This window comes from Eutrigla gurnardus (assembly GCF_963514095.1).
Source record: "Eutrigla gurnardus genome assembly, chromosome: 3".
Classification (NCBI taxonomy): Eukaryota; Metazoa; Chordata; class Actinopteri; order Perciformes; family Triglidae; genus Eutrigla; species Eutrigla gurnardus.
Window position 1 is genome coordinate 7,374,397 of NC_139917.1, and position 25,780 is coordinate 7,400,176.

A 25,780-nucleotide genomic window follows, 5' to 3' on the forward strand; every position below is an offset into this window, starting at 1 on the left:
AGACAGCACACACACACAGACAAGCAGACACACACACACACACACACACTGCAGATGGTACAATCGGAAAATAAATACTCTAGTCAACGGCAAGTGACAAATCATTTTTGTCAATCTAAGGCAAATCAAGAAAGTCACATTTTGTCGTACAACGGTTTAAGTATAATGCTGAGTTCACACCAAATCAAATAGTTACAAAATGTAGCAAAGTACATAGTAGGGCTGCACAAAAAATCGTTAAAAAATCGCGATCTCGATTCACACATACACGTGATCTCATTTCTACACACAGCGATTCTGAAGCATTTTATATCTCGAGCTGCATCACAAAGCGCCACTTTTTGAAGCGCCCCCAAACGCAGCACTGCCGCTGCCTCCTCCCTCAACCTATGGTAAAGCGTCTTTACAACACGTGATTCAGTGGAGGAAGCCCCTGCAGTTGAGTGTTTGGAAAGAAGGTACGTGTCCACAGGCAGCGGTGTTTCCCCGCGTCCCATTCATTGCGCCGGGCTCGACTCGCCGCTTCGGGAACGCTCGCGAAAATCTTCTAAACTGAATGTTGTCAATCCAAAATAAAGACAGATTCAGCAACTGCATAGCTTATTTCTCGCTTAAAATGTTTTCAGAAACACCTTTCGGTGAACTATTTTCGTGAAATAAGAGAAAGTTTCCAAACGAGCCGCCATGTTGGTCTGCGTGAACTCCGGAGCAGACAGGACAGCTGTGAAAGCGATCGTCCAATCCGGTGCAGCCATGAAGTGTGCGCGTGATTGTATGAAGGAGAGCGCCTTCATACAAGCATCAATCATCCACAGTGGCAGCCCACCAAGCGTGCAATACTGGGAAGCAGCGCGTCCACTCGCATTTAAAATCGCCTCTGTGGACACGTATTAGGTACGTGTCCACAGAGAATTTTTTTTTTTACTTTTGTAAAAATTACTTATCTTCCAATGATAGAACTACTACTATGCCTCTGCCAAAGCAACAAACGTTTTTTTGTTTTGTTAAAGTTCATCAGTGCAATAAACATTTTGTGGAAAATATCGTGCAAGAGAATCGTGATCTCAATTCTAAGCAAAAAAATCGTGATTCACATTTTTTCCAGAATCGTGCAGCCCTAGTACATAGGCTGTTTTTTTCGAGAAGTAGTAGGCTACTTAAATAAAAGTGTTATCTTAAAAAAATGCAAAAAAATGTACAAGTAGACAACAATCTTGTTTTGCAGGTTGCGGATCAATGGTGTAGGAGGAGGTAGTTAAAATACACTGCATGAAAAATCCGCAAAGTCAGTGACATTTTCAGATTAAATTGAAAATTGAAAATGACGTTGAGATTAAAAAAAAATCACTTCCTCTTTCATGGCAAAAGAATCATCACCATGGTTACAGCGTACACATTTTCACCATCTTCCACAATAAGCGTCAGCAACATCTTGAGCCTTGTCTAACCAGATTTGAGGTGGATAAGGGCAACACATTAGGAGGAGTGCATACAAGTATAAAACATGCTATATCAGACAATGTACACTGAATTTATAACAGCTTCCAGTTTTGGATGAAATTTGTAGCGTGGCCATGGCATCGGCCTGGCCACGCCCTTTGACTTAATCTGAAGATTTTATTATTGTTTCATCGTTGAGGCTCACCAAGTTTGGTATGAATCAGATCAATGGAGTAGAAGTAAATGGTTAAAATACTGTTCCAGGTAGATATGTCGAAGTTTCGTGATGATTGGCCCAAAGGTTATGAGTTATGGGTATTGATTTCCAGAGCCTCGCCCTCTGTTATTCATTGGACAATATCTTCTGAAGTCAACTATATTTTGAAAAATGTTTTCTAATGTTTGGTCAACACACATTAATTTTGGTAAGGCACATTTAATGCCCCCCAAAAGGCACTTCTTTCAGTGTAAAAATAATAAACAACACAATTACCTTCACTGCCAGCACCAGTCATCTGAATGACACAGGACTGCACATAATTAGGGCCCAGGCACCGACAACTTTGCAGCCCTGTGTCATTTAGACGACTGGACGGAAGCAGCACACTGTGTTTGGGCTGACAGGATGATTGATCTGCTGCACTTTGTCTGGTTGTACCTCAAGACAGGCAGCCTGAAACACAGAGGCAGACTGGCTTCAGTGCTGAATCAAAAGACTTCCATGTTTCATGTTTAGCTAACAGACTTGTCATGGTGCTACACAGGGACACAAAACGCAAGGCGGTTGTAGCCCATTTTTGCGACAAACAAAAACAAAAAAGTATATAAAAAAAAAAGTTCTGTCATGCAATGTTTTGAATTTCCATCACAGGGAATGTACAAGGCGGCAACAACAAAAAAAAATGCTCCGGTCAACCAGACCCTTTGAGACCCGCATGATCGCCAGTGATCCCGGCCGTCATTGCTTTAAGAGGTTGAAGCAGGCTCAGTCTTGTAGCAAGAATGGAGATACTGGTATCATATGAAACTAAAAAAGACACGTCGCTAGAACTGTCGCCCACAAAACTATTGTTTCTTCTATGGCCCGGCCAGCTGGCTGGCTTGCCCGGCTTGCACTGCACAGTTTTTAGACATGCATAAAAGTTAAAATATTCTATTTTCACAGAGTACACAGAGTCGCAACACTCGCCAATGTCAAACTTGGCCAAGGCAGCCAATAGAATCAAGCAAGAGGCAGGCTTAACAACTTCTTTTGTCTTTTGATGGCGTTAAATGTGGTAGGAACAGAAAGAAAGATTATTAGTGTTTTTTATATATAACTATATATTTTTCGAGCAAGTATCTTTTTATGGTCTTTTTTCCTCCTCCTCATCCAACAGCAGAGCAACATCAAGAGATCCACGCCTGCATGAATCCACATTTAATTTAATTGATTCACAAGGGTTCCTTAACCTCTCACCTCAACATTTGTCCATAATAATGGCTTCTATGGGTCTCCCCTTTACAGATGTACCCACTTAATTATAACTGTATATAATGACCTGTTGCAACCTGTGGGATCATCACAGCTTCCTGAAACTTTACAATCATAAACTACAGACCAAGGCCGTCGCCATCTGAAATTTCTGCAACCACTGAATGGCAGTGTCAATATTTGTACTGAGGAGGAGCGACTTGTGGATCTTCCAAACAGCGGCAGAGCGGCACCCTGAACAGCAACCTTATTTTCCTAATTTCCTGCTCTCTCTCTGACTGGTACTGTCCTTAAAATTTGCGATGACATTAAATACTTAGGACACAGTCCTGTGTTGGCATATCCACCTGTCCTGCTGTACTCAGGAATCTCATGTATAAATATATGTGTAGACTAACTCAGTCACATAACAGCATAATCACAACACTGATTGAACCCTGCAATGAGTGTGGTCAGGTTCACCCCCAGACTGTGGAACCATTGGTGTTTTAGTCTATATGCAAATATCTGAACATTTTTTTTGCCATTTTACCATTTTTGTAATTTGCTATGGACCTTTTCTGTGTCCTGAGTAAAGTATTGATTGATTGAAGGCTGGTGAAAACTGAACCCAGTTTTGTCAGCTCTGTATATGCAGGGCCTATATGTCACTGTGTCCTATTTAAAGTGATAAATGCTTTGGAAGTGGAAGTGACTGAAAGAGGATCCTTCTGCCCTCAAGTCAAGCTGATGATAGGGGATGACTGCACTTTGGCTAACTTCCATCCTCTCTTCACACTGAAGGTATCACTCAATAGATCTGTGCATTTCCCTCCTCAGGATGTTTTGAAAGCGAAAGCAGAGCCTTGTTCTTGTGTGCATACAGGCATTCAAACATCTCAGCTGTGTCCGTGAAAGCACAGCTGCATGTTGAGGGTTGTGCTGGATGACACAGCAGGAAAACACAGAAAATGTAACAGCAGAGAGTCTCCTCCTTGAACCATAACTTGTTGAAGAGTGTCTATAATTCAAGATATAAGACAGAAAATGCTCCCTTCTGTTTATGCAAACAGCCACTGAGCAACTATTATCTGAAGAAAACCTTTCCACAACAGGCTGACAAAGTTGACTTGTTGAATATCCTAAAACATCCATTGGTTTCTGGTCACCTTCAAAAAAATGCTGGAGAGACATGAAATGGTTGTATCACACAAATGGCAGAAAAAACATGTAATATGTTGTATAGGGCGCTGCACAGTGGTGTCGTGGTCGCCTCACAGCAAGAGGGGCCGGGTTAGCGTGGGTTCTGCGATAGACTGGTAACCTGTCTGTCTCTACATGTCAGCCCTGTGATAGACTGGTTACCTGTCTGTCTCTACATGTCGGCCCTGTGATAGACTGGTTACCTGTCTGTCTCTTCGTGTCAGCCCTGTGATAGACTGGTTACCTGTCTATCTCTACATGTCGGCCCTGGGGTAGACTGGTTACCTGTCTGTCTCTACGTGTCAGCCCTGTGATAGACTGGCTACCTGTCTGTCTCTACATGTCTCCCTGTGATAGACTGGTTACCTGTCTGTCTCTACATGTCAGTCCTGTGATAGACTGGTTACCTGTCTGTCTCTACACATCAGCCCTGTGATAGACTGGTTACCTGTCTGTCTCTACATGTCAGCCCTGTGAGTGCCGTTTCTCAATATGCGTTCTTCTCTGTACTTCTGTTCTTGTGGACTTGAGAAACGTCATCAGCGTCGGACCGAGTACTGTTCCAATTCAAAGATCGCATCTGGCCAAGTACGGTCAAATACCCCGGATGTGTTCTTGCCCCGCCCATTTCACCGAGGATGCATCGGAGGAGACTTGTGTGGACTTTGGGCAGTTACGTATCCCAGAATGCATTTCAATAAAGCAATGGCGGAGGAGAAGACGCACAATTGTAAGTTAACGTTAGAAGTTTTGAAATTCTACTGTTTTTGGGGTGAATAAATGTTTTTATGTATTTTTGCGGGAATGTCATTTTTACAACTTCAAATCGGTGCTGTGGGTGATTTATTACTGTAGCACGTAGTTTTTATTCCGACGTTTTCGCCGCTAACGGCTATCACGGCTAGCTACCTTGCTAGCCGCTAGCAAGTTGGCCCGGGCACTTAGCATTACTGCTACCCCGCTGATGACTGCCTTGTCCCGGCGTGACCCTCTGAAATCTGACGCTGGTCTTGTATGATTGTAGTGTGGTAAAGCAATGCTGTTTTCTGTGCGTCTAAAAGGCAGACTTTGGTCTCTGAACGAAACACTTTAGGCTGTGATATCGGACTAATCGGTCCGTTTTAAGGGAGGGTTTTTATATTTTATATATATAGGCAATTTTCTGAAAATTTATATTCATATTTGTATAAAAAGAAAACATCATATTATATCCTCATATAATATATAATAAAATATACAAATGAAACGGAGATGTTTTTTATAGTGTTTATTTTATTTTAACCAGTGAAAATAACCGGAAGTTGAACGCCGTCAACCGGCAAAAACGATGACGTCATCAAGTACGTTCCTGTTCCAAATGCAGAAAAAACACCGTCCTCCCGTTCTCCCGTCCTCCCGTACCCCGGGAGTTCGTTCTTCCAACTGAACTCCGCAAGTCTAGACTCCCGGAGTTCACGAGTTCGAACTTGGCGTACTGGGTATTGAGAAACGGCCCGTGTGTGAAGCAGGAGCTTGATTACTGATTCAGATCAGCTGTGTGCAACAGGTGAGTGGCGTTGGCTTAATGAGGCGGGAGTTGCTAACAGGCTGGGTGAATGGAAAAGTACTGGTGGAAAACTCTGGTGAGGCTGTATGAGATGACTGAGGCCACATTTATGGGTATTTACAGAAAGAATATGTAGTGGGGTTCTACTTCAAACTCCTGAAATGGAAAAAAAAGATGGTGTAGTTGAAAAAATGTTTTAATTTCCTCAACCTTTGTGCAAACATAGGCTCCATGTAGCCCAAATGGCATTACAGTGAATTGGAAGAGTCCAGCTGGGGTTTGGAATGCCGTGTAGGGTCGGCTGGACTCCTCCAGTGTCACCTGCCAGTATCCTTTGCAGAGATCCAGGGTGTTTTTTTTATATTTGGCAGCTCCACTTCTCCAGCAAATCCTCAATTCTTGGCATGGGGTAGGTGTCAAACTCCAAGATGGCATTGAGCTTCCTGAAATCCATGCATATACAGAGTGAGCCATCCTTCTTAGAGACTATGACCACCGGACTGCACCACTCGGAGTTGGACGGCTCGACCACTCCCAGGAGGTCTACATGGTAGGTCTGCTTGGGCTTTTTCTTCTCTGGGTGATGGATTTCATAGGTGACCAGGCCCATCTTGCAGCTTTGCCAGGAGTTTGCTGTTTGATGACGGGAGAAGCAGCAAAACGTTTTGGCCATGCTGGAACTCATGGCGCCGGGCCTATTGGTCATGCCAGGTCTTTTGGCTTCTCTGGGCCTCCCGCAGGTTTACCACTGCCTCCTCCTGGTACCTCGCCAGCCGATCCCTCATTTCTAGCACAAACAGCACCACACTTTTGTCACCTTGCCTCGTTGACAGTGTCTCCCAGCCTTTCAGAAGCAGATCTAAGGGTCCCTGTACCTCCCAGCCATACAGAATTTGTAAGGGGAAGAAACCAGTTGATGCCTGGGGAACTTCATGGTCGGCAAAACACAGGGATGGTAGCCAACGGTCCCAGTCCTTTTCAGTATCGTCCACAAACTTCTGCAACATCCTCTTCAGGGTCTGGTTGAATCTTTCAACACGACCATTTGTCTGTGGGTGGTATGGCGTAGTCTTGATCCCTTAGATGCCTAGTAGCTTCTGGAAGAGCTGCATCAACCTAGAGGTGAAGTTGCTCCCCTGATCAGTCAGGATCTCATCAGGTATTCCCACCCTGGAAAAAACACCGACAGCACAGCAGGTGTGGTGATCCTGCACAGGGAAAAAAACCTCTGGGAAACGGGGAGCATAGTCACACACCAAACATATGTACTCATGTCCGCCACTGCTTCTCACCAGAGGGCCCACAATATCCATAGCAATCCTGCGGAATGGAGTGGAGATAATAGGAAGTGGCTGCAGAAAAGCTTGGTCAGATTTGCGGGCCGCGCATGTTTTCTGACATGTCAGACACCTGGCACAATATGTCTGAATGTCTGTGTATGGAGGGCCAATAGAAACGTGCACTGATGTGCAGATGTGTTTTGTGGCGGCGAGGTGTCCGGACCATGAGAGTGTTTGTGCCAGGTGCATGACAAGTGACCTACAGTTAGCAGGGACTACTAGGGTTTGTGATCATTGTTTATTTGTTAATTGTTATTAACACAGTGACATACAGTGCAGTGTTAATTGTTATTTGTACAGTGACATAAAAACATAAAAACTCTCTCCAGTAATGTCATTTATTTATTTCAAGACAAGGACAATTCAAAATAAGACATTAAGGCATCATAGGCTATTTTATTCAGAGCAATTTCTGTTATATTGCTTGAAATCATTGTAACATACCAATAAGTGTATGTACAATAAAAGCACTGACATAACGTTTAAAAAAAGTCCTCTGTGGCAGGGGCAGGAAAAGCACGTCCAATTATTTTCCCCGGGCCAGAGAAAATAATTGGCTGTCTGTGAATTCTTACTTCCTGATTAGGTGCACTCTGGCGATCTCGAGCACTCGCTGTGTGCGAGCGGCGAGCCGTCTCTGCACTCGGCAGACAGAGGCAGTAGCTGCAGCTAGCAGGAGCTACAGCTAGCTAGCCAGTTACACAACCAAAGTAAAAAAAAATTTCAAGATGAAGAGCTGCAGAATGACTGAAAAATTACCAACAGCTGTTCGCAAAAGAAGAGGACAGATACAGTCGGGAGCAAAACCAGAGTAAACATCGGTGATGGCTACAATCGAGGGGAGAGTAGAGGCTGGAAAGAGACACCATGATGGCCTAGTTCATCCACAGGTAAAAACTGCTTAGTTTTGAAAGGGGTTACATTTCTTGATTTGTGTACCACCGTTATTGTAACTTGTCTCCATCTGGCAATCTGATAGATGAGTCTGGGTTTGGCGGTTGCCAGGAGAACGGTACTTGTCTGATTGCATTGTGCCACATGTAGTCCTGACCTCAACCCGATTCGAAGACCTTTGGGATTAATTAGAGTGGAGAGTGAGAGCCAGGCCTTCCCGTCCAACATCAGTGCGTGACCTAACCAGAAGAGTTGAAGCTGTTATAGCTGCAAAGGGTGGACCAATGTTATTTTTTATGGTGTTTGAAAAATAATAAATGGGTGACACATCTGGTTCTCATTATTTCTGCAGCTTGTAATAAGATACATGTAATGTTTGAATTGTTTATGCTGTTAGTATACGGAAAAGGCCTTGAACATTTTAAAGACTTTTACTCAAAAAATTTAGAACAGGTTATGCAGAACATAAATTGAAAAGAAATAAACATTGCTATTGCAAAAAATACTACACTCACTACTCTACTCCCAGTGCTGCTGTCCCAGTGCTCCATATTGCCACACAGTAAGTTGGCTTGGTGTTTGTGTGGCAGCCAGAGGTCCAACAGCTAATGTGACTGCTCCAAGCTCAGTCCTGGAATTCTTGCCTGTAAAGTAACAGACTTGATAAGACGTTTTTATTGAACAGAGCTTTATTGTCCACAAAGAGGCCTTTTATCCACTGTACATGTATGTCAGGTAGACTACACAAAAAAACACTGACCAGTGTATCAGCAGAAAGCCAAGGAGGCTGCAGACATATGGCTGAAACAAACGTTAGCTGGGTAGTATTGCTAACTTTATTGCTATTAGCGGCTAGCATCGCCAGCTGTTGTTAACTAGCCAGCAATAAGTTGCTGCACCGTAACTCCCTTTTCAATGACATTACCTAATACTAACATGCTAGCTTGACATATTTGCCTAGCAACAACAGCCATGTTAGTCGTTTATTATGATAATGTTAAGTGTTTTCTTATTTGTGAATGTCAGCTGGTGATGTTGTGCTTCGTGTCCCAGTCATCTTTTGTGTTGTAGTACGGGCAGTGCGCATTCAGTGCACGTGGCTTTCAACAGAGATCTGAACGAAGCAGGCAGGATCGTTCCAGTATGCCGATGCGTTCAAAGTAAAAAATCTCTGTGTTTTTTTTCAAATCTTTAGAATAACCTATAAGGCCTATTATCATCAAGAAAATATGTATAATGCCAAGTTGTAGCAAATCGCTATTTTCCACCTGTAGTCCCTGGGCAGGTTGATGGAATAATGTTTTTTGACAGCATTTTAACGGTGTCGGGAATCCCAGCTAACAGCAATCCTGTTCCGGTCCCGAGGGGGGTCCATCTGTCTCCTGTTCCAATTCAGAAGGTGGTCCGTCCATCGCTTTCCTGTCCCGACAAGGGTCCGTCCGTTGCCTGGAATGAAGGATGATGAATGAATGGATGGGTGGATGATGGTTTGACAGTAAATTATTAATAATGGTGGAGGGATGGATGGCAGCACATTTGGTGTCCATTATTTGGCTTTTATATCATTTTATCTATGAATTTGCAGGAGGCTGCATCAAGTTCACTCTATTTTAGTTCCATTGTAGATTACAGATAAAAGAAGTTGTGTATTCAGCTTTGTCACTGTGACACAAACCACAGAAACCATCTCAATCACATCTCGGTCGGGAAGGTGCACATCTCAACTGCCCCCAACAACGCTGGAGGTGTGAGTCTCTCAGTAGTTTATCCACACAAGGCCTTATCAAGGGCAACAGCTCTTTGTACGGGCAAAACCCTAATTACAGTTTGGACCGTCATAAAAAAGCTTCCGCTCTGACATCAAATACAAAGTCTTTCGAGAACAAAAGCCTTCATTTTCCCCCTTTGTTTCAGATGCCAGCACAGCAGAAGGAGCGGGGGAACAAAGGGGAAAGATAATGGGATTTAGAAAGAGACGGCAGAGAATTAGTGGGGACAAAAATGGCAGAGCGAGACAAGGAGAGAGACAATTATGAACAAAAAATGGAAGCAAGATAAGAATGATGGGATTTGAGAGAAAAAAACTAAACACACAAAATATCATTACTATAAGTTTGGATGTGGACAAAGTATTAAAGATGAAGACGATCACAAGAATAAGGTAATTCACAAACTCTCCCAGTTTCCACTTCAGTAGACAATATCAGTTCTAGTGTGATTGAGGGACTTTTCCTTTCTGTGTCAGTGAAGGTTAACAATGCTCTATTCACTATTCTAGTGGAGACTGACACACCCATGCCTGAACACTAATACGTAATAAACTGTGGTCAACGGTAAGAGACACATTTCTTTTGATCCAGTGAATCATACCATGAATTACACATATGATGTTTTTCAATTTATAAAATCATTTTACACATCAAGAGTATCATAACTGTTGAAGTAAAGGTCTGTGAAAATATGTAATTAGAAAGACAACACACCTGAAAGTGTTGTTGGTGGCGTCTCTCTTTGTGTGTTTGGTACCAGGATGTAATGTTACTCACACTAACAACAGGTCGTGCTCCTTCTTTCTCTTCCTGCTGATAAAAAGAGTCATTGGATAAATCACATCATTTCTACATCAGCAACGGAACTGAAGATGAATGTAGGAAGTCCTGAAGAAGTATAATAGAATAATAAGCCTGTCCACTTAGTGAAGGATCAGGGTTTTGCATCATATGAAAACACAGAGTAACACAATTTTCAGTAACCCTACCTAGGAGGTCATAGAACACACAAGCTCTGCGACGATGCAAAATTAATATAGTGCTCTCAATCTGCTTTTCTCTCTCCGTCAAGTTTGGATCTTTACTTCAAATAGCTCAAGCATTTAGTGCACAGTAATCACACTTGGAAGATAATGATAATAATAATAATAATAATAATAGTAAAAAAACAAATTCAAATCTGTTCATTGTTTTACAGAAAAACAAACAAACAAAAAAAAGACAAAGTCCTGGAAGCCGCCGTGGAGAAGTCTCTGACCCCAAAACTGCGGAGGTTGGTTCTGTGGGTGGAGAGAAGACCGGCTCATGTGGACCTGAGCGGCCGAGAGGGTTGGTAGGGGGGAGGAGGTGAGTGAGATAAGGGAGGCCAGATGGTGGAGTGCTTTGAAGGTGAGGACCAGGATTTTGTGGGGATGTTTCTGTGGGAAATGGGACGCCAATGGAGGTTCTTTAGGACTGGGGTGATGTGGTGCCAGGTTTTGGTGCAAGTGCATTCTGAACCAGTTGAAGTCGGTTGATGGAGCTAATGCTGTAGAGGTAATCCAGTTGGGAGGAAATGAAGGCGTCAATGAGTCTTTCGGCAGCCGGGGGTGTGAGAGAGGGTCTGATGTTAGAAATACTGCAGGGATGAAAGAAGGAGGTTTTAACTATATGGCGGATATGGGTCTCAAGGGAGAGGTTTAAGTCAAAAATCATGCCAAGGTTGCGGGCCTGGGGAGAGGGGGATATAGTATTGCCGTTGATGATGAGATGGGGCTTGTTGGTTTTGCTGAGTGTGGATTTGGAGCCCATGAGGAGGAGTTCAGTTTGTCGCTGGTGAGTTGAAGAAAATTGTATTGCATCCAGGTTTTAATTGCTGGCAGGCAGGAGTTGATGTGGGAGAGTGGGGGATTGGGGGGGATTTGGTGCTGAGGTAGATCTGGGTGTCATCGGCATAGCAGTGGAAGTCCAGGTTGAAGTGGTGAAGTATGTGCCTAAGGGGGAGGATGTAAATGATGAAGAGGAGGGGGCCGAGTGCAGAGCCTTGGGGAACACCTTGTGTGACTGTGGCTGTAGGAGAGGTATGGTTATGGAGAGAAATGACATGGGATCTGTTGGAGAGGTATGACTGTCAGCTGAATGCAGTACCTTTCGATGCCAAGGTCTTTGAGCCTGGGCCCTCATTTATCAACATTGCATAGAAAAGGTTCTAAATTTTGTCTTACTAATGGAATTTAGGATGTGCATAAGTACAAAAATCACAATTTATCAAACATGCACATGCCGGTCGTATGCACACCAGCATTGATAAATCCGACATGTTCTAAACCACCATGCTCGTGCACATTTGGGGTCATTTGCATTCAGAAACGCCCCCCAATTGACCACAAAACATCTGTTTCAGAACCATGTGAAACTGCCTTTTTTCCCCTCACTGACATAACGGAGAGCAAAGAAAAGACACTTTTCTGCAACAGAAATTGAGGTGCTGTTGATCAGTTCACTTACTGCAGGTATATTATTAGTACATTGATGGAATGCAACCCCTTTCTGTTGATATTACAGTCGTTGCTTGACGGTGTTTGTATCACTTTGTTGGTGTTATTGCTCCTATTATATTTGGAAATCCCTGTTTAATCTCAGTTTGTTGTGGATTCCTGGAAAGGAACTGGATGTACACTCAACAAAAATATAAACGCAACACTTTTGTTTTTGCTCCCATTTTTCATGAGATGGACTTAAAGATCTAAAATTCATTCCAGATACACAATATTACCATTTCTCTCAAACATTGTTCACAAATCAGTCTAAATGTGTGATAGTGAGCACTTCTGCTTTGCTGAGATAATCCATCCCACCTCACAGGTGTGCCACATCAAGATGCTGATCTGACATCATGATTAGTGCACAGGTGTGCCTTAGACTGTCCACAATAAAAGGCCACCCTGAAATGTGCATTTTTTTGCTTTATTGGGGGTCTGGGGACTCAGAACCAGTCAGTATCTGGTGTGACCACCATTTGCCTCATGCAGTGCAACACATCTTCTTCGCATAGAGTTTATCAGATTGTCAATTGTGGCCTGTGGAATGTTGGTCCACTCCTCTTCAATGGCTGTGCGAAGTTGCTGGATATTAGTGGGAACTGGTACACGCTGTCGTATACGCCGGTCAAGCACATCCCAAACATGCTCAATGGGTGACATGTCCGGTGAGTATGCTGGCCATGCAAGAACTGGGACATTTTCAGCTTCCAAGAATTGTGTAAAGATCCTTGCAACATGGGGCCGTGCATTATCTTGCTGAAACATGAGGTGATGTTCATGGATGTATGGCACAACAATGGGCCTCAGGATCTCATCATGGTATCTCTGTGCATTCAAAATGCCATCAATAAAATGCACCTGTGTTCTTCGTCCATAACAGATGCCTGCCCATACCATAACCCCACCACCACCATGGGCCACTCGATCCACAACATTGACATCAGCAAAGCGCTCACCCACACGACGCCACACACGCTGTCTGCCATCTGCCCTGAACAATGTAAACCGAGATTCATCCGTGAAGAGAACACCTCTCCAACGTGCCAGACGCCATCGAATGTGAGCATTTGCCCACTCAAGTCTGTTACGGCGACGAGCTGGAGTCAGGTCAAGACCCCGATGAGGACGACGAGCATGCAGTTGAGCTTCCCTGAGACGGTTTCTGACAGTTTGTGCAGAAATTGTTTGGTTATGCAAACCAATTGTTTCAGCAGCTGTCTGAGTGGCTGGTCTCAGACGATCTTGGAGGTGAACCTGCTGGATGTGGAGGTCCTGGGCTGGTGTGGTTACACGTGGTCTGCGGTTGTGAGGCCGGTTGGATGTACTGCCATATTCTCTGAAACGCCTTTGGAGACGGCTTATGGTGGAGAAATGAACATTCAATGCACGAGCAACAGATCTGGTTGACATTCCTGCTGTCAGCATGCCAATTGCACGCTCCCTCAATGCTTGTGGCATCTGTGGCATTTTGCTGTGAGACAAAACTGCACATTTCAGAGTGGCCTTTTATTGTGGGCAGTATAAGGTACACCTGTGCACTAATCATGATGTCAGATCAGCATCTTGATGTGGCACACCTGTGAGGTGGGATGGATTATCTCAGCAAAGCAGAAGTGCTCACTATCACACATTTAGACAGATTTGTGAACAATGTTTGAGAGGAATGGTAATATTGTGTATCTGGAATGAATTTTAGATCTTTAAGTCCATCTCATGAAAAATGGGAGCAAAAACAAAAGTGTTGCGTTTATATTTTTGTTGAGTGTAGTTCAGGCCCAGGGATATTTCTATCTTGGGCATGTGAGCTAGATCGGCACGCTGGAACATGCACGGTGGCCAAAAAACGAGAGCCTCTCTTTGCCATGGAGGAGAGAAAACCCATCTCCACGGCTTGGTTTGCCTCTCGCCTGAGCCTCCTGTGCCAATTCTGCAGGCTCCCACCAGAGCCCTACACTGCTCATTTCTTTCACATAGGAGCAGTAACAACTGCAGCAAGAGGAGCTCCTGTCTTCATGCTCAAAGCCATGGGCAGATGGACATCAACATCCTATGAACGCTTAAGCAATCCTTGACACTCAAAAAGCTAGGAGTGCTCCATAATTGCTGGCTGATAAATAATAAGGCTTATTTGCTGCGCTCTGTTTTTCAACTTAAGCTATATTTAGTTTCAATTAGCCTCAATGTTGTTTTAGTCTAATGGCTTTCCATTAAGGGTCTGTTAGCTCCCTCTGTTGGCTCTTGCATGCAAGTGCATGGAAGACCAGGGATGTTTGCCTGCTATGGACATTTTGGGGTGCTTTTGTTTATACTGCTGATGCTCTCCCCACCTTTGGTTTTCCCTGTAGGCTCATTGAGGGCAGGGAGGTGTGCTCTCCATACCGCCAATGTAAAGTTATTGTGCAATGTTTTACTGTGAATGGAATACAAAGTTTTATTTTTACAAAGTCTGAATCATTTTTTAAATTGTCAAACATCATATCTTATTAAATGGGCCCATTTACGATGACTACTGTACTTCTTAGTGAAAAAAAGGTCCCATGGATAACACAGAAAGGGGTGGAACTCAGCCTCTCTATACTAAAGAGGTCAAATGTCACAGCCACAGTACCCTAACAGTATGTGAATGTAATCCTCATGGATAGACCAGAGGAGCCAAAAGAGGATTTGGATTTAAGACCTAAATCATTTGGCCTCTTTTTGTTGTTGTTTCATGTCTTGTCAGAAGCCACACACACACACACACACACACTCACACACTCACACACTGTCCAGTTTACTGTAATCCAGGAAAAAATACTTGTTACTGTAAATCTCCTGGCAAAGCCTCTTTTTATTGTCATCTCGTACATCAAAATTCTCTGGTTTACTTTTTTAACTCGACCTCTCACTTTTTGATCTTTCTTGTCATTTCTCTCCCTCCACCCACTTGTCTCACCCAGTGGCGCCGCCAGGATTCAATTTCAATGTACGCACAGAAACGGCAAAATACAACAACAAATGGAAAAATACTTTTTTAAGACAAAATCGAATGTTTTCAGTATCAGTGAAATCAGTAGCGTATATCATGGTGATAGGCCCCGGTGCAAATATTTTTTGTGTGCCCTCCATCCCCGCCCTAAACACAAGCGCACGCTTGTGAGCACTCCACGCACGCACACACACGCTTGGACACACACGCACAGTATGGTATGATAACTCTCCCGGCCCGGGGAGAGAGACACGCATCGGCTCGGCCCACAGTGCTCAGCAGCAGAGAGGTGACGAGACTAGAGCCGAGCTGTATTGTGTAGTGGAGAGGGGCCAACACACGCTATGAGTAATTGCGCACACACGCGCGATCGTCCTCTCAAATGCGGCTGCGTCTCTCCAGGTCACTGTGTGAGCGAAAGAAAAGCTCTGACTTGCTTGGGCAGACGTTGTTTGGTGTCACCCGCTGAAATTTAAATATCTAGCCCACCTTCAAAAAAAGTACGCACAGTGCGTACAAGATTCCGGCTGGCGGCGCCACTGGTCTCACCAATATTCTCCTTTCATATTTCAAACAAAAACACACAGTTTCCTCACACCAACATCTCAGGCCAACAGTCTCTGGTCGTAGGCGCATGACTACTGCTGCCATACCTGCACAAAGCAGAGGGAGGAAGGGAACGAGGCGACCCGGAAGTTGGAGGGCCTGCGAGCCAAAGAGCAAGAGGGAGAGAAGATACCCTACTCATTTTTATACTGTGCCTAATGCAGCAATTGGGCAAGAAAAGCCAGGCAACACTCACTCACCTGGATCAGGGGGAAAGGATCTCATCCTGCTACATAAAGAAACACAGATAAAGAATACAATTACTAACTACCCAATAGTCTTCGCTGTCTTTTCACATTACCTCTTTCATATGCACATAAACTAGCCCGAGCCCATCCAGACACAGATAGCTTACTAGCATAGTCAACTCAGGCCAATAGCAACTAGAATAGACTGAATAGAACAAGCCTGTACATTTCTTTAGTGACGACAGCCCCTTCTACGCTTCCTCTTTGTTCTGAGAATCACTTTTTTTTCCCGCACCGTTATTGTAAAAGCTACAGAGACAGAAGGGGGTGAGATAAGCTGTTTGTGAACGGAGCAAGCAGGGAAGCCGGAACAGAAGGTGGCGTCTTGAAGACGTGTCACGTGGCGACCCGCCACCGGAGAGTTTAACAAGCTCACAACGTTGATCTGAAGAAGATAGAAAGGCGGTAGCTGCTCACACGAGGCCACAATTGTATCATCAACATGTATATGAAGCTGCTTATATTCATGATGATTATAGTCCTGATGCTAACGACTTAGATGATGATGATGATGATGATGAAAATGTACTGAGCCTCTGCAGCATCCAGTCATCCATCAGCTGAAAGAAGAGAAGAGCAACAGTGCCCCTCTGTGGTGAAAAGTCAAACAGGGAGAGAATGAGGCTGCAAATGGTTCCACACTTCTATTAAATCCTTATCCGGGATGGTTTGTAGATATTTAAATTGCATTAGCTATACGCTATCCGATGACTGAAGGATCAGCTGATTTGTCCAGTCAGGCCATTTTCCAGTCACCACACCATGCTTTCATTTATCTGCTGATGCTGGATAATAAAAGTATGAGGTATGTTGATGCTTTCATAAATACCATTTTTCATTTAATGGGTTTCTCCGACATGGATCTAACTTATTAAAGGGATCAGAGGACCAGCCCTATATGGCTCTGGGGCCTCTGAGTAATTAAGTAAGTAAATAACTGATCAACTTGCAACCATTGGTCAGTCAAGTGACATAGACCTATGACATCACCAAGCATTGTTGCTCATGAAGCTGCATTCAAAGTCTTCAGAGCTAGAGGTGGTAAAGTCAAGTCGGTGTGCTGACTCATGGATCTCTGGGTCAATCACCAAACTGATCCGGGTGACTTGAGTCTCCTGAGTCACTTGAGTCAGTATGACCCAGAGCATAGAAATCCTATCCGTATATCGCAAGCCCACTGTATCCAACTACAAATAAATACATTTAAACTTAGACTAATGGTTTAATTCTATCCATCCATCCATCCATTGTCTACCGCTTATCCTGTATTCAGGGTCACGGGGGGGCTGGAGCCAATCCCAGCTGTCATTGGGCAAAGGCAGGGTACACCCTGGACAGGACGCCAGTCTATCACAGGGCCGACATGTAGAGACAAACAACCATTCACGCTCACATTCACACCTACCGGCAATTTAGAGTCACCAATCAACCTATCCCCATCCTGCATGTCTTTTGGACTGTGGGAGGAAGCCGGAGAACCCGGAGAGAACCCACGCTTACACGGGGAGAACATGCAAACTCCACACAGAAGGAGCCCGGGCCGACCCGGGAATCGAACCCGGGACCCTTTTGCTGTGAGGCGAGAGTGCTACCCACTACACCACCGTGCAGCGGTTTAATTCTAATTCAATTAAATTGTATTTATTTTCACAAACATATAAACAGTCTATTACACTCCTTAAACATCAGTGTATCGGTCTGTTGTTATGAAGGAACTTTCACTGAGTGATCCATGAGAGCGAGTCCTCTGCTCCTCTGAGCGATGGACTAGGTAATGTTAAAAAAAATTACAAACTGCAAAAATTATTGTTAAATGTGTTTATTACTAAGTGAAATGTATTGCAGTTAACAGAAACAGCAATGACTTTTGTCAGATGAATGAAAGGAAAACCACACAACCGGCAACCTGGTCAAGTTCATTGATCTGATATGAGAACACTCAATATCTTCTGTACTTCCTTTGATCTACACTTTCTCAGGCCTCAGTGTTGTACACACTGAGGTCAGAGGACAAGGTCACATGCAGTTCCCACAAAAACTGATTGACAGGTCTCTTGACTTGGTCCTGCTGTCCGTTGCTCTCTCTGATCATCAGCTGGACGTCCTCGTCGTCGAGCATACGAATGAGGTCCCCCTCGGGGTCCCGGTAGTTCAAGGCAATGTCATCCATTTTAAAGACGTTCCTGTAGCGAGATGAGAACAGGCGAGGATGACTTTAGATGTTTTAAAGCCCAGACATATTTACTTTTATTCATTTGACAAGAAGAATTCCCCAAATATCTTTAAACAAAATAACAGGAGGTTAAAATAGCTTTGTGTAAAATGTAATAAACAATAATAAATATTTTATAGTGTTATGCTTATTGTTATGTCAAATCTAGATTTGGGCCTTTCAAATGGTTCAACCTTCCGATAGCAGTATCAGAAAGGCCTCGATGCAGCCTAAAATGGTTGATCGCATATCAGTGAGAATGCAATTCTATGTAGCGATCTGATATGACGTCATTATTTATCAGCACGTTTCAGCTGCACAGGAACAACAACAACACTTTTCACTCACTACCCGAACACTACTGCACATGTGCAAACTAGCACTTGACACCTGTCGTTCAATGCTATTTTCACTGACAAGGCTATTGCAGACCTAAAAACTGCACAAAATAACTCAGGAGCACAAGGGCTAATCCAGTAATGTTATCACAAAGGCTAATCAAGTAACATTAGCACAGAGGCTAACCTAGTAACATTAGCATGGAGTCTAATACAGTAGTACAAAGGCTAACCTAGTAACATTTGCAGAGAGAGTGAGCCAGTAGCACAAAGGATAACCTTTATGTTCACACAGAGGCTAACCCAATACTACAAAGGCAAAACCCAGTAACATAAGCACAGAGCTTAATCCAAAAGTACAAAAGCTAATGCAAAAACATTAGCAGAGAAGTTAGCCCGGTAGCACAAAGGCTAAACCAGTAACTTAAGCACAGAGCTTAATCCAAAAGTACAAAAGCTAATGCAAAAACATTAGCAGAGAAGTTAGCCCGGTAGCACAAAGGCTAAACCAGTAACTTAAGCACAGAGGATAACCCATCAGCACAGGGGATAACCCAGTAGCACAAAGGCCATCCCAGTAACACTAGCAAAGAAGCTAACCCTGTAAAGTTAGTACAAAGGCTTCCCTAGTTTGGTAAGCACAAAGGCAAACCCATTACCATTAGCACAGAAGATAACCCAGTAGCAAAATGCTAACCCAATAATGTTAGCACAGAAGCTAAACAAATCAAATTAGCACAAAGGCTAACCTAGTACCGTAGGAACCCAAAATAAACAATTTAGCTGTGATTTAATACCAATTACCAGATGAAAAGGATGCTGAAATGATCGCATAATTATGGTGATCAGCAAAAAGTCTGAAGTCATGCTTGGTCTGTCTGCACAAGCTACATAGCCTACTTTTAAAATGCTTGTTTTCTGAATGGAGTCTGGATTGATCTCTTATACACTTCTCTGTGCCTCCATCAGAGCAGTCACCCACCCAAAACCGCATAAGAACTGTGTCTGTACCCGACAACTTAAATTAATTCAGTCAAACAGAAGAAGAACATTTCTGATGTTGTACAACATAATAAAATAATTAAGTGTGGACTCTTAAACATTAGGGGCCCTAGTTTTGTGCACCAGGCGCAGTCGGGGCGCAGCGCACCTGCGCCACGCCGACGGGGTGTGTCCGCCTGGACTTTGCAAATTTCGTGCACGGCGCAGTCGGGCGCAAGCACTCCTCCCATCACTCCTACCCCCGTTGTGGGAAAGAGGGAGGAGAGAAGGCGTTAGTGGGAGACGAGGAGGAGAGAAGGCGTGGAGTGGGATTAACACAGCCGATTCAGATCTTCACCAATCAAACGAGCTCCTCCCCTCACCTTTAATGCGCCAAGGCCCAATGACAGAAGCCGCTCCCACCACGCGCATCACGCGGTGTGTAGGGCACCAAATGCTGAGGGGGTACCAAAAATATGAAAAATCATCATAGTCATAATAATTATAATGCTGATTTTATATCACTATAGAAATTGTAGGCACATTTTAGGCATGTCTATCACAAAACAGGGTCAGGGCGCACAGCAGTAGACATAATGGTGGCGAGAACCCGGTGCCTGCATGAGCCGCCGGGCCATTCATCATCATCATCATCACCGTCTTCATCATCTGCATCATCAGAAGACAGCAGCAGCAGCAGCACCAGACGGCCAAACTTTTCCCAGGATGAAACTGATGTTTTGGTCCGAGAGGTCCAAGTTTCAGCTGTGTTAATTCAGTCAGGCTGAGTTTCCGTTACACGTGCCATCCGCCTTTGATCTGACGTCAGATGTGACGGGACAATCTATATAGATATAAATTCATGTGTTGATTCAATTAGTTGAATTAAATAGTGTTTGTTGTGATTATTTATTGCATTTAAATGTGCCTGGAACTGTAGAAACCTGCCTGTGAGGTCTTGTTGACTTGTGCACACTGCGCGCCGGTGAGCCACTCTGCCAGCTGTAATTTGCCTTGCGCTGAGAGTAGACCAGGTTGGAGCTGGCGGACTTTCGGCGCAGTCTCGGCGAGGCTTTTTGCCATGAAACTACCGCTGCGCCAAGTTGAATCTGTGAGGCCTCCCCCTGCTGCGCCGCCACACCCATCTCGGCGCAGGCGATCCACCAAACTGCCAAACCGACCGTGTGCAGGGCTGTGCTGGTCGAAACTTGCATTGCGCCGGCTCCGCCACCCTGCGCTTCGCCACGAAACTAGGGCCCCATATCTCTCTCATCAAGCAGTATTAGTCAATGACTTAATATGAGATAATCGTATTGATTTATTCTGTCTGACTTTTTATTCAAGCCTATCAATCAACCCGAAACCAAGAATAGACTATAACTCATTTGAAAGCCTTATTCTTAGTTTTTCTTACCCAAACTGGAAAACAATGCAGCCAAAAGTTTGTTCAGCTCCTGGTCCATATTCTGAATTCTTATCTGAATTATCTGAGTTTCTATCAAATTTAGTCCTTAAATCAAATAAAGTAATTATTAATTCAATTTTAATGTCCATGTGGATATTGTAAATGACAGCCTTAGTGCAGCATTTACTTCATTAATAGATTATATTGGCTTCAGTCAGAGTGTACATAAACCAACTAACTGTCATAGCCACACTCTCGACCTCGTCTTATCTTATGGTGTTGAAATCGAACACTTTATAATCTTTCCTCAAAATTGTTCTTTATCTGACCATTACTTTTGAATTATTACTAATGGACTACGCTACTACTCTCGGTGTCTATCGGCTCTATCGGGTTTAAGGAAGTGATTCCACCGATCATGAATTCAGTGCCATGTTTTAATGAAATAGAGGACTTTACTATAAAACAAAGGAAGTTAGCTCCATGGTATAACTCTCAGACTGGTATATTAAAACAAAAATTGCGTAATCTTGAAATCATCTGGCGCTCGACCAAACGGGAAGAATCCCGCCTTGTCTGGTGTTGGGGATGTAGCAGGAGCAGATTTGGTTATCAACAGCTAATTATTAATGTCCATATGATTTCGATACTAATAATTATATTTAATATATGATCATGATATAATCATGAATAAACGAGGCACCACCCTGGGATCTGCGATTTAGTCAGCTGATTTAGTCAGCTGACTTCAGACAGGAGCTGGGCTTCCGGCTGGTCGCTGAAATAAAGAAACCGTTTGTGTTTCTTCCTTCCGCGGGATACAATATAATCGCGGCTTGGCGATTTGGTCAGCTGACTTCAGACAGGAGCTGGTAGCTGGAATGCAGGAACCGGTTTTGTTCCTCTTCTGCAGGTGAACACAGAGAATCGCGCGGTTGTGGCGATCTCTCAGGATCCAAAAACGAGTAAAAGAAAAAGAGGGCGAGTCTCGGAAAACGGGGAAAAACAGTCTGTCGCTCGTCCAGCGAGATCGGGGAGAAGACTGTGGCCTAGGACAAAGGAAATGCTGCAGACGTTACAAGTTGGCCTCCTGTTGCAGGGGTGTGCTGCGGTGGAGGAGTCGCCTCCTGTTGCAACGTGGTGTTGCGATGGAAGAGCGAGTTCTTAAGGCGGCGCCGGTTTATATAGCTCACGGCTGCTCCCGGGGACCCCCTGGGGTACCTGTGGTTGTCAGCCAATAGGGCGCCAGTTGTGTGACGTTTCACTTCGCACCTCGGTGAGAAGTGAAACTGAAATGGCGGTTGCAGTTTTTTATCTCCTTTGTCCCTTTGTTCTGACCGCATGTGGAGGCTTTTGTAGGCCGCATTGTGTAGTCCTAATGGTGAGGTCCCAACACTGGCAAGACTAAAAACTTATAAAAAGGCTTAAAGAAAGTAAAAACAACCCTGGGAAAAGATAACCAAAAACTGTATTCAGTCTCAATATAAAGGTTTTATACTCGCATGCCAATCATCGTAATCATTGGCATAAAAGTATAAAAACAATCTAACAATTAAAAAGGCGTGAAATTCTAGCACTAGCCTTCACAACCTGCTGTTATCCAGTGACATATACACAACAAGCACAAGAGACCGCTAGTTATAATATAATAAGATTGATTAAAACCAGTAATAATGATCACGATCAATAACACTGCAATCAACAAAGCCTTATTACCTTACTACCTAACACACAAAGCTAAGCTAAACAAAAGGGAGAGACACACGTGGAGTGTGTCTCAGCGGGGGACGTGATGAGTCGGCTAAGTCCAGACAAGAGTGGGGCGTTTTCCTCTCGTTGATCAAGCTTGAATAAAGAAAACAGTTCTTGTTTCGTGTTTCTTCCTTCCGCGGGCAACAATATAATCGCACGCTTGGCGATTTAGTCAGCTGACTTCAGACAGGAGCTGGGCTTCCGGCTGGTCGCTGAAATAAAGAAACTGTTTGTGTTTCTTCCTTCCGCGGGCAACAATATAATCGCGGCTTGGCGATTTGGTCAGCTGACTTCAGACAGGAGCTGGTAGCTGGAATGCAGGAACCGGTTTTGTTCCTCTTCTGCAGGTGAACACAGAGAATCGCGCGGCTGTGGCGATCTCTCAGGATCCAAAAACGAGTAAAAGAAAAAGAGGGCGAGTCTCGGAAAACGGGGAAAAACAGTCTGTCGCTCATCCAGCGAGATCGGGGAGAAGACTGTGGCCTAGGACAAAGGAAACGCTGCAGATGTTACAAGTTGGCCTCCTGTTGCAGGGGTGTGCTGCGGTGGAGGAGTCGCCTCCTGTTGCAACGTGGTGTTGCGATGGAAGAGCGAGTTCTTAAGGCGGCGCCGGTTTATATAGCTCACGGCTGCTCCCGGGGACCCCCTGGGGTACCTGTGGTTGTCAGCCAATAGGGCGCCAGTTGTGTGACGTTTCACTTCGCACCTCGGTGAGAAGTGAAACTGAAATGGCGGTTGCAGTTTTTTATCTCCTTTGTCCCTTTGTTCTGACCGCATGTGGAGGCTTTTGTAGGCCGCATTGTGTAGTCCTAATGGTGAGGTCCCAACACTGGCAAGACTAAAAACTTATAAAAAGGCTTAAAGAAAGTAAAAACAACCCTAGATTTCTTTTCAGTACTGTAGCCAGGCTGAAAGTGCCACCTATTCCTATAGACCTTAGTAGTAATGACTTTATTTTACTTTTTTAATGATACAATGTTACAGCTATCAGAGACAAAATTATTCACGTCTTGCCTTTAATTGGAACCACGTTGCCCTCAAACTCAGGAATCTTAGAAATAGCATTAAGGGCCCTAGTTTCGTAGACCAGGCGCAGTCAGCTTTCGGCGCGGCGCAGGTGCGGGGTGTGTCCGCCTGGACTTTGCAAGTTTCGTGCACCGCGCAGGCTCGCGTAGGCACACCTCCCGTCTCACCCACCGGCGCAAGTGGGAAAGAGGGAGGAGAAGAAGGCGTGAGTGGGAGACGAGGAGGAGACGAGGAGGAGACGAGGCGTGGACTGGGATTAATACAGCCGATTCAGATCTTCACCAATGTTCACCAATCAAATGAGCTCCTCTCCTCACCTTTAATGCGTTAGGGGAGGTTCAGCGCAAGTTCCGTCACTTGACAACCCGATGACAGAAGCAGCGCCGCCGCTCCCACCACGCTCATCACGCGCTGTGCGTGCGTATCATAATAATAACAATGCCCATATTATAAAAAACAGGAGAGAGAGAGGGAGATGTTTTGGTCCGAGAGGCTGAGTTTCCGTTACGCGTGCCATCCGCCTTTGATCTGACGTCAGATGTGACGGGACAATCTATATAGATATAAATTCACGTGTTGATTCAATTAGTTGCATTAAATAGTGTTTGTTGTGATTATTTATTGCATTTAAATGTGCCTGGAACTGTGGAAACCTGCCTGTGAGGTCTCGGTGACGTGTGTGCACTGCGCGCAGTCAGCCAAACTTCCACTCCGCCAGCTGTGATTCGCATTGAATGAATGGACTTTATTTACGCCTTGCGCCGAAAGTAGACCAGGTTGGAGCTGGCGAGCTTTCAGCGCAGTCTCAGCGAGGCTTTTTGCCACGAAACTTCCGCTACGCCAAGCTGAATCTGTGACGCCTCCCCCTGCTGCGTTGCCACACCCGTCTTGGCGCAGGCGATCCACCAAACTGCCAAACTGACGGTGCGCAAGGCTGCGCGGGTTGAAACTTGCATTGCGCCGGCTCCGCCACCCTGCGCCGCCCTGCGCTGCGCCACGAAACTAGGGCCCTAAGACCTGATATTAGACTGCTTTTCTCCAACCAACCTTAACCAACTAACGTCAAAGATCTCTTCATCCGTGGAGCCGGATAGCTCAGTGGTAGAGTGACATTTACATTTAGGGCATTTAGCAGACGCTTTTGTCCAAATATCTACATTTGTCAAAAGAAAGAAACAACATATCACTGCCAATAAAGTAAGAGCTAAAAAATAGAAACAAGTGTTAGGTCTTCGTCTGAGTAAAGTAGTAGCTGTTCAGCAAACATACCTTAAAGGGATAGTTCGGCATTTTGAACATAAGACCTATTTTCCCAGTCAGCCGATGTGTTCGAGATGTCTGGAGACGCTTTCAAGAAATTTCATTCAGTTCTTCTAGTTGCCGAGTTCGCTTGTGCTATGGCTAGCGCAAGTCAATCATTCTAGCTAGCATGGCATTAAAAACACTCATACCGACTCCACAGTGCACCCGAGGCAAATCAATTAAAACACTAGACTGTCGATGTACATATCTGTGTTGATAGAATAATATTTGAAACAAAACTAACCTCGCATCACATGAATCATCCATTTTTTGAGGGACTAGTTTCTCAGCAGCAGCGGAATTTTACTTTGCTCGGTCGGACTCAAAACTCTAAGACGCGCTGCTCGGATTCCAGCCGGTAAATACACACCTGAACACCGCCGATTTGCCGGCCCTTAAGCCCCCAAGGCTGTCTGAAAAGCCCTCGGAGCTCACTCAAACACCGGGCAGCACACGGCCCCGCGAACCCACAATTACGCACCGCGAACCCGAACCTCTGCTCCGTCCGGAAAACCGTAAACCCTCGCACGTGTTGCTGGGGATTCCCTCCTTGCACCACCAGTCTCCGTTTGTTCGGTCCCGGTTCTCAGCTCCAGCGGGGGCTATCTCGGCCTCCACAGACACTCGTTCACGTTCTGCCCTTTCAGCATCCCTCTCGCGCAATTCTTCCTCTGTATATTCAGGCTCATACAGGTACGGTTGGGTTTGGGTGTAAAAAAACTCCTCATCAGTCTTCAAAAGTTTCAGTATATTCTCCAAAAGTGGCCATTACTGT

At 44.6% G+C, this 25,780-nt stretch overlaps 1 protein-coding gene across 1 annotated transcript in view; it reads right to left on the reverse strand.

Moving 5' to 3' along the window:
• Positions 1-17,794: 17,794 nt before the first annotated feature.
• The window catches only part of ncf4 (neutrophil cytosolic factor 4), a 39,651-nt gene continuing 31,665 nt past the window's right edge, over positions 17,795-25,780 (reverse strand). The window contains exon 10 of the mRNA XM_084006378.1: positions 17,795-18,172. Coding sequence (XP_083862504.1) covers positions 17,965-18,172 — 208 coding nt within the window. The 3' untranslated portion in view covers positions 17,795-17,964. The remainder of the gene's footprint in view (positions 18,173-25,780) is intronic.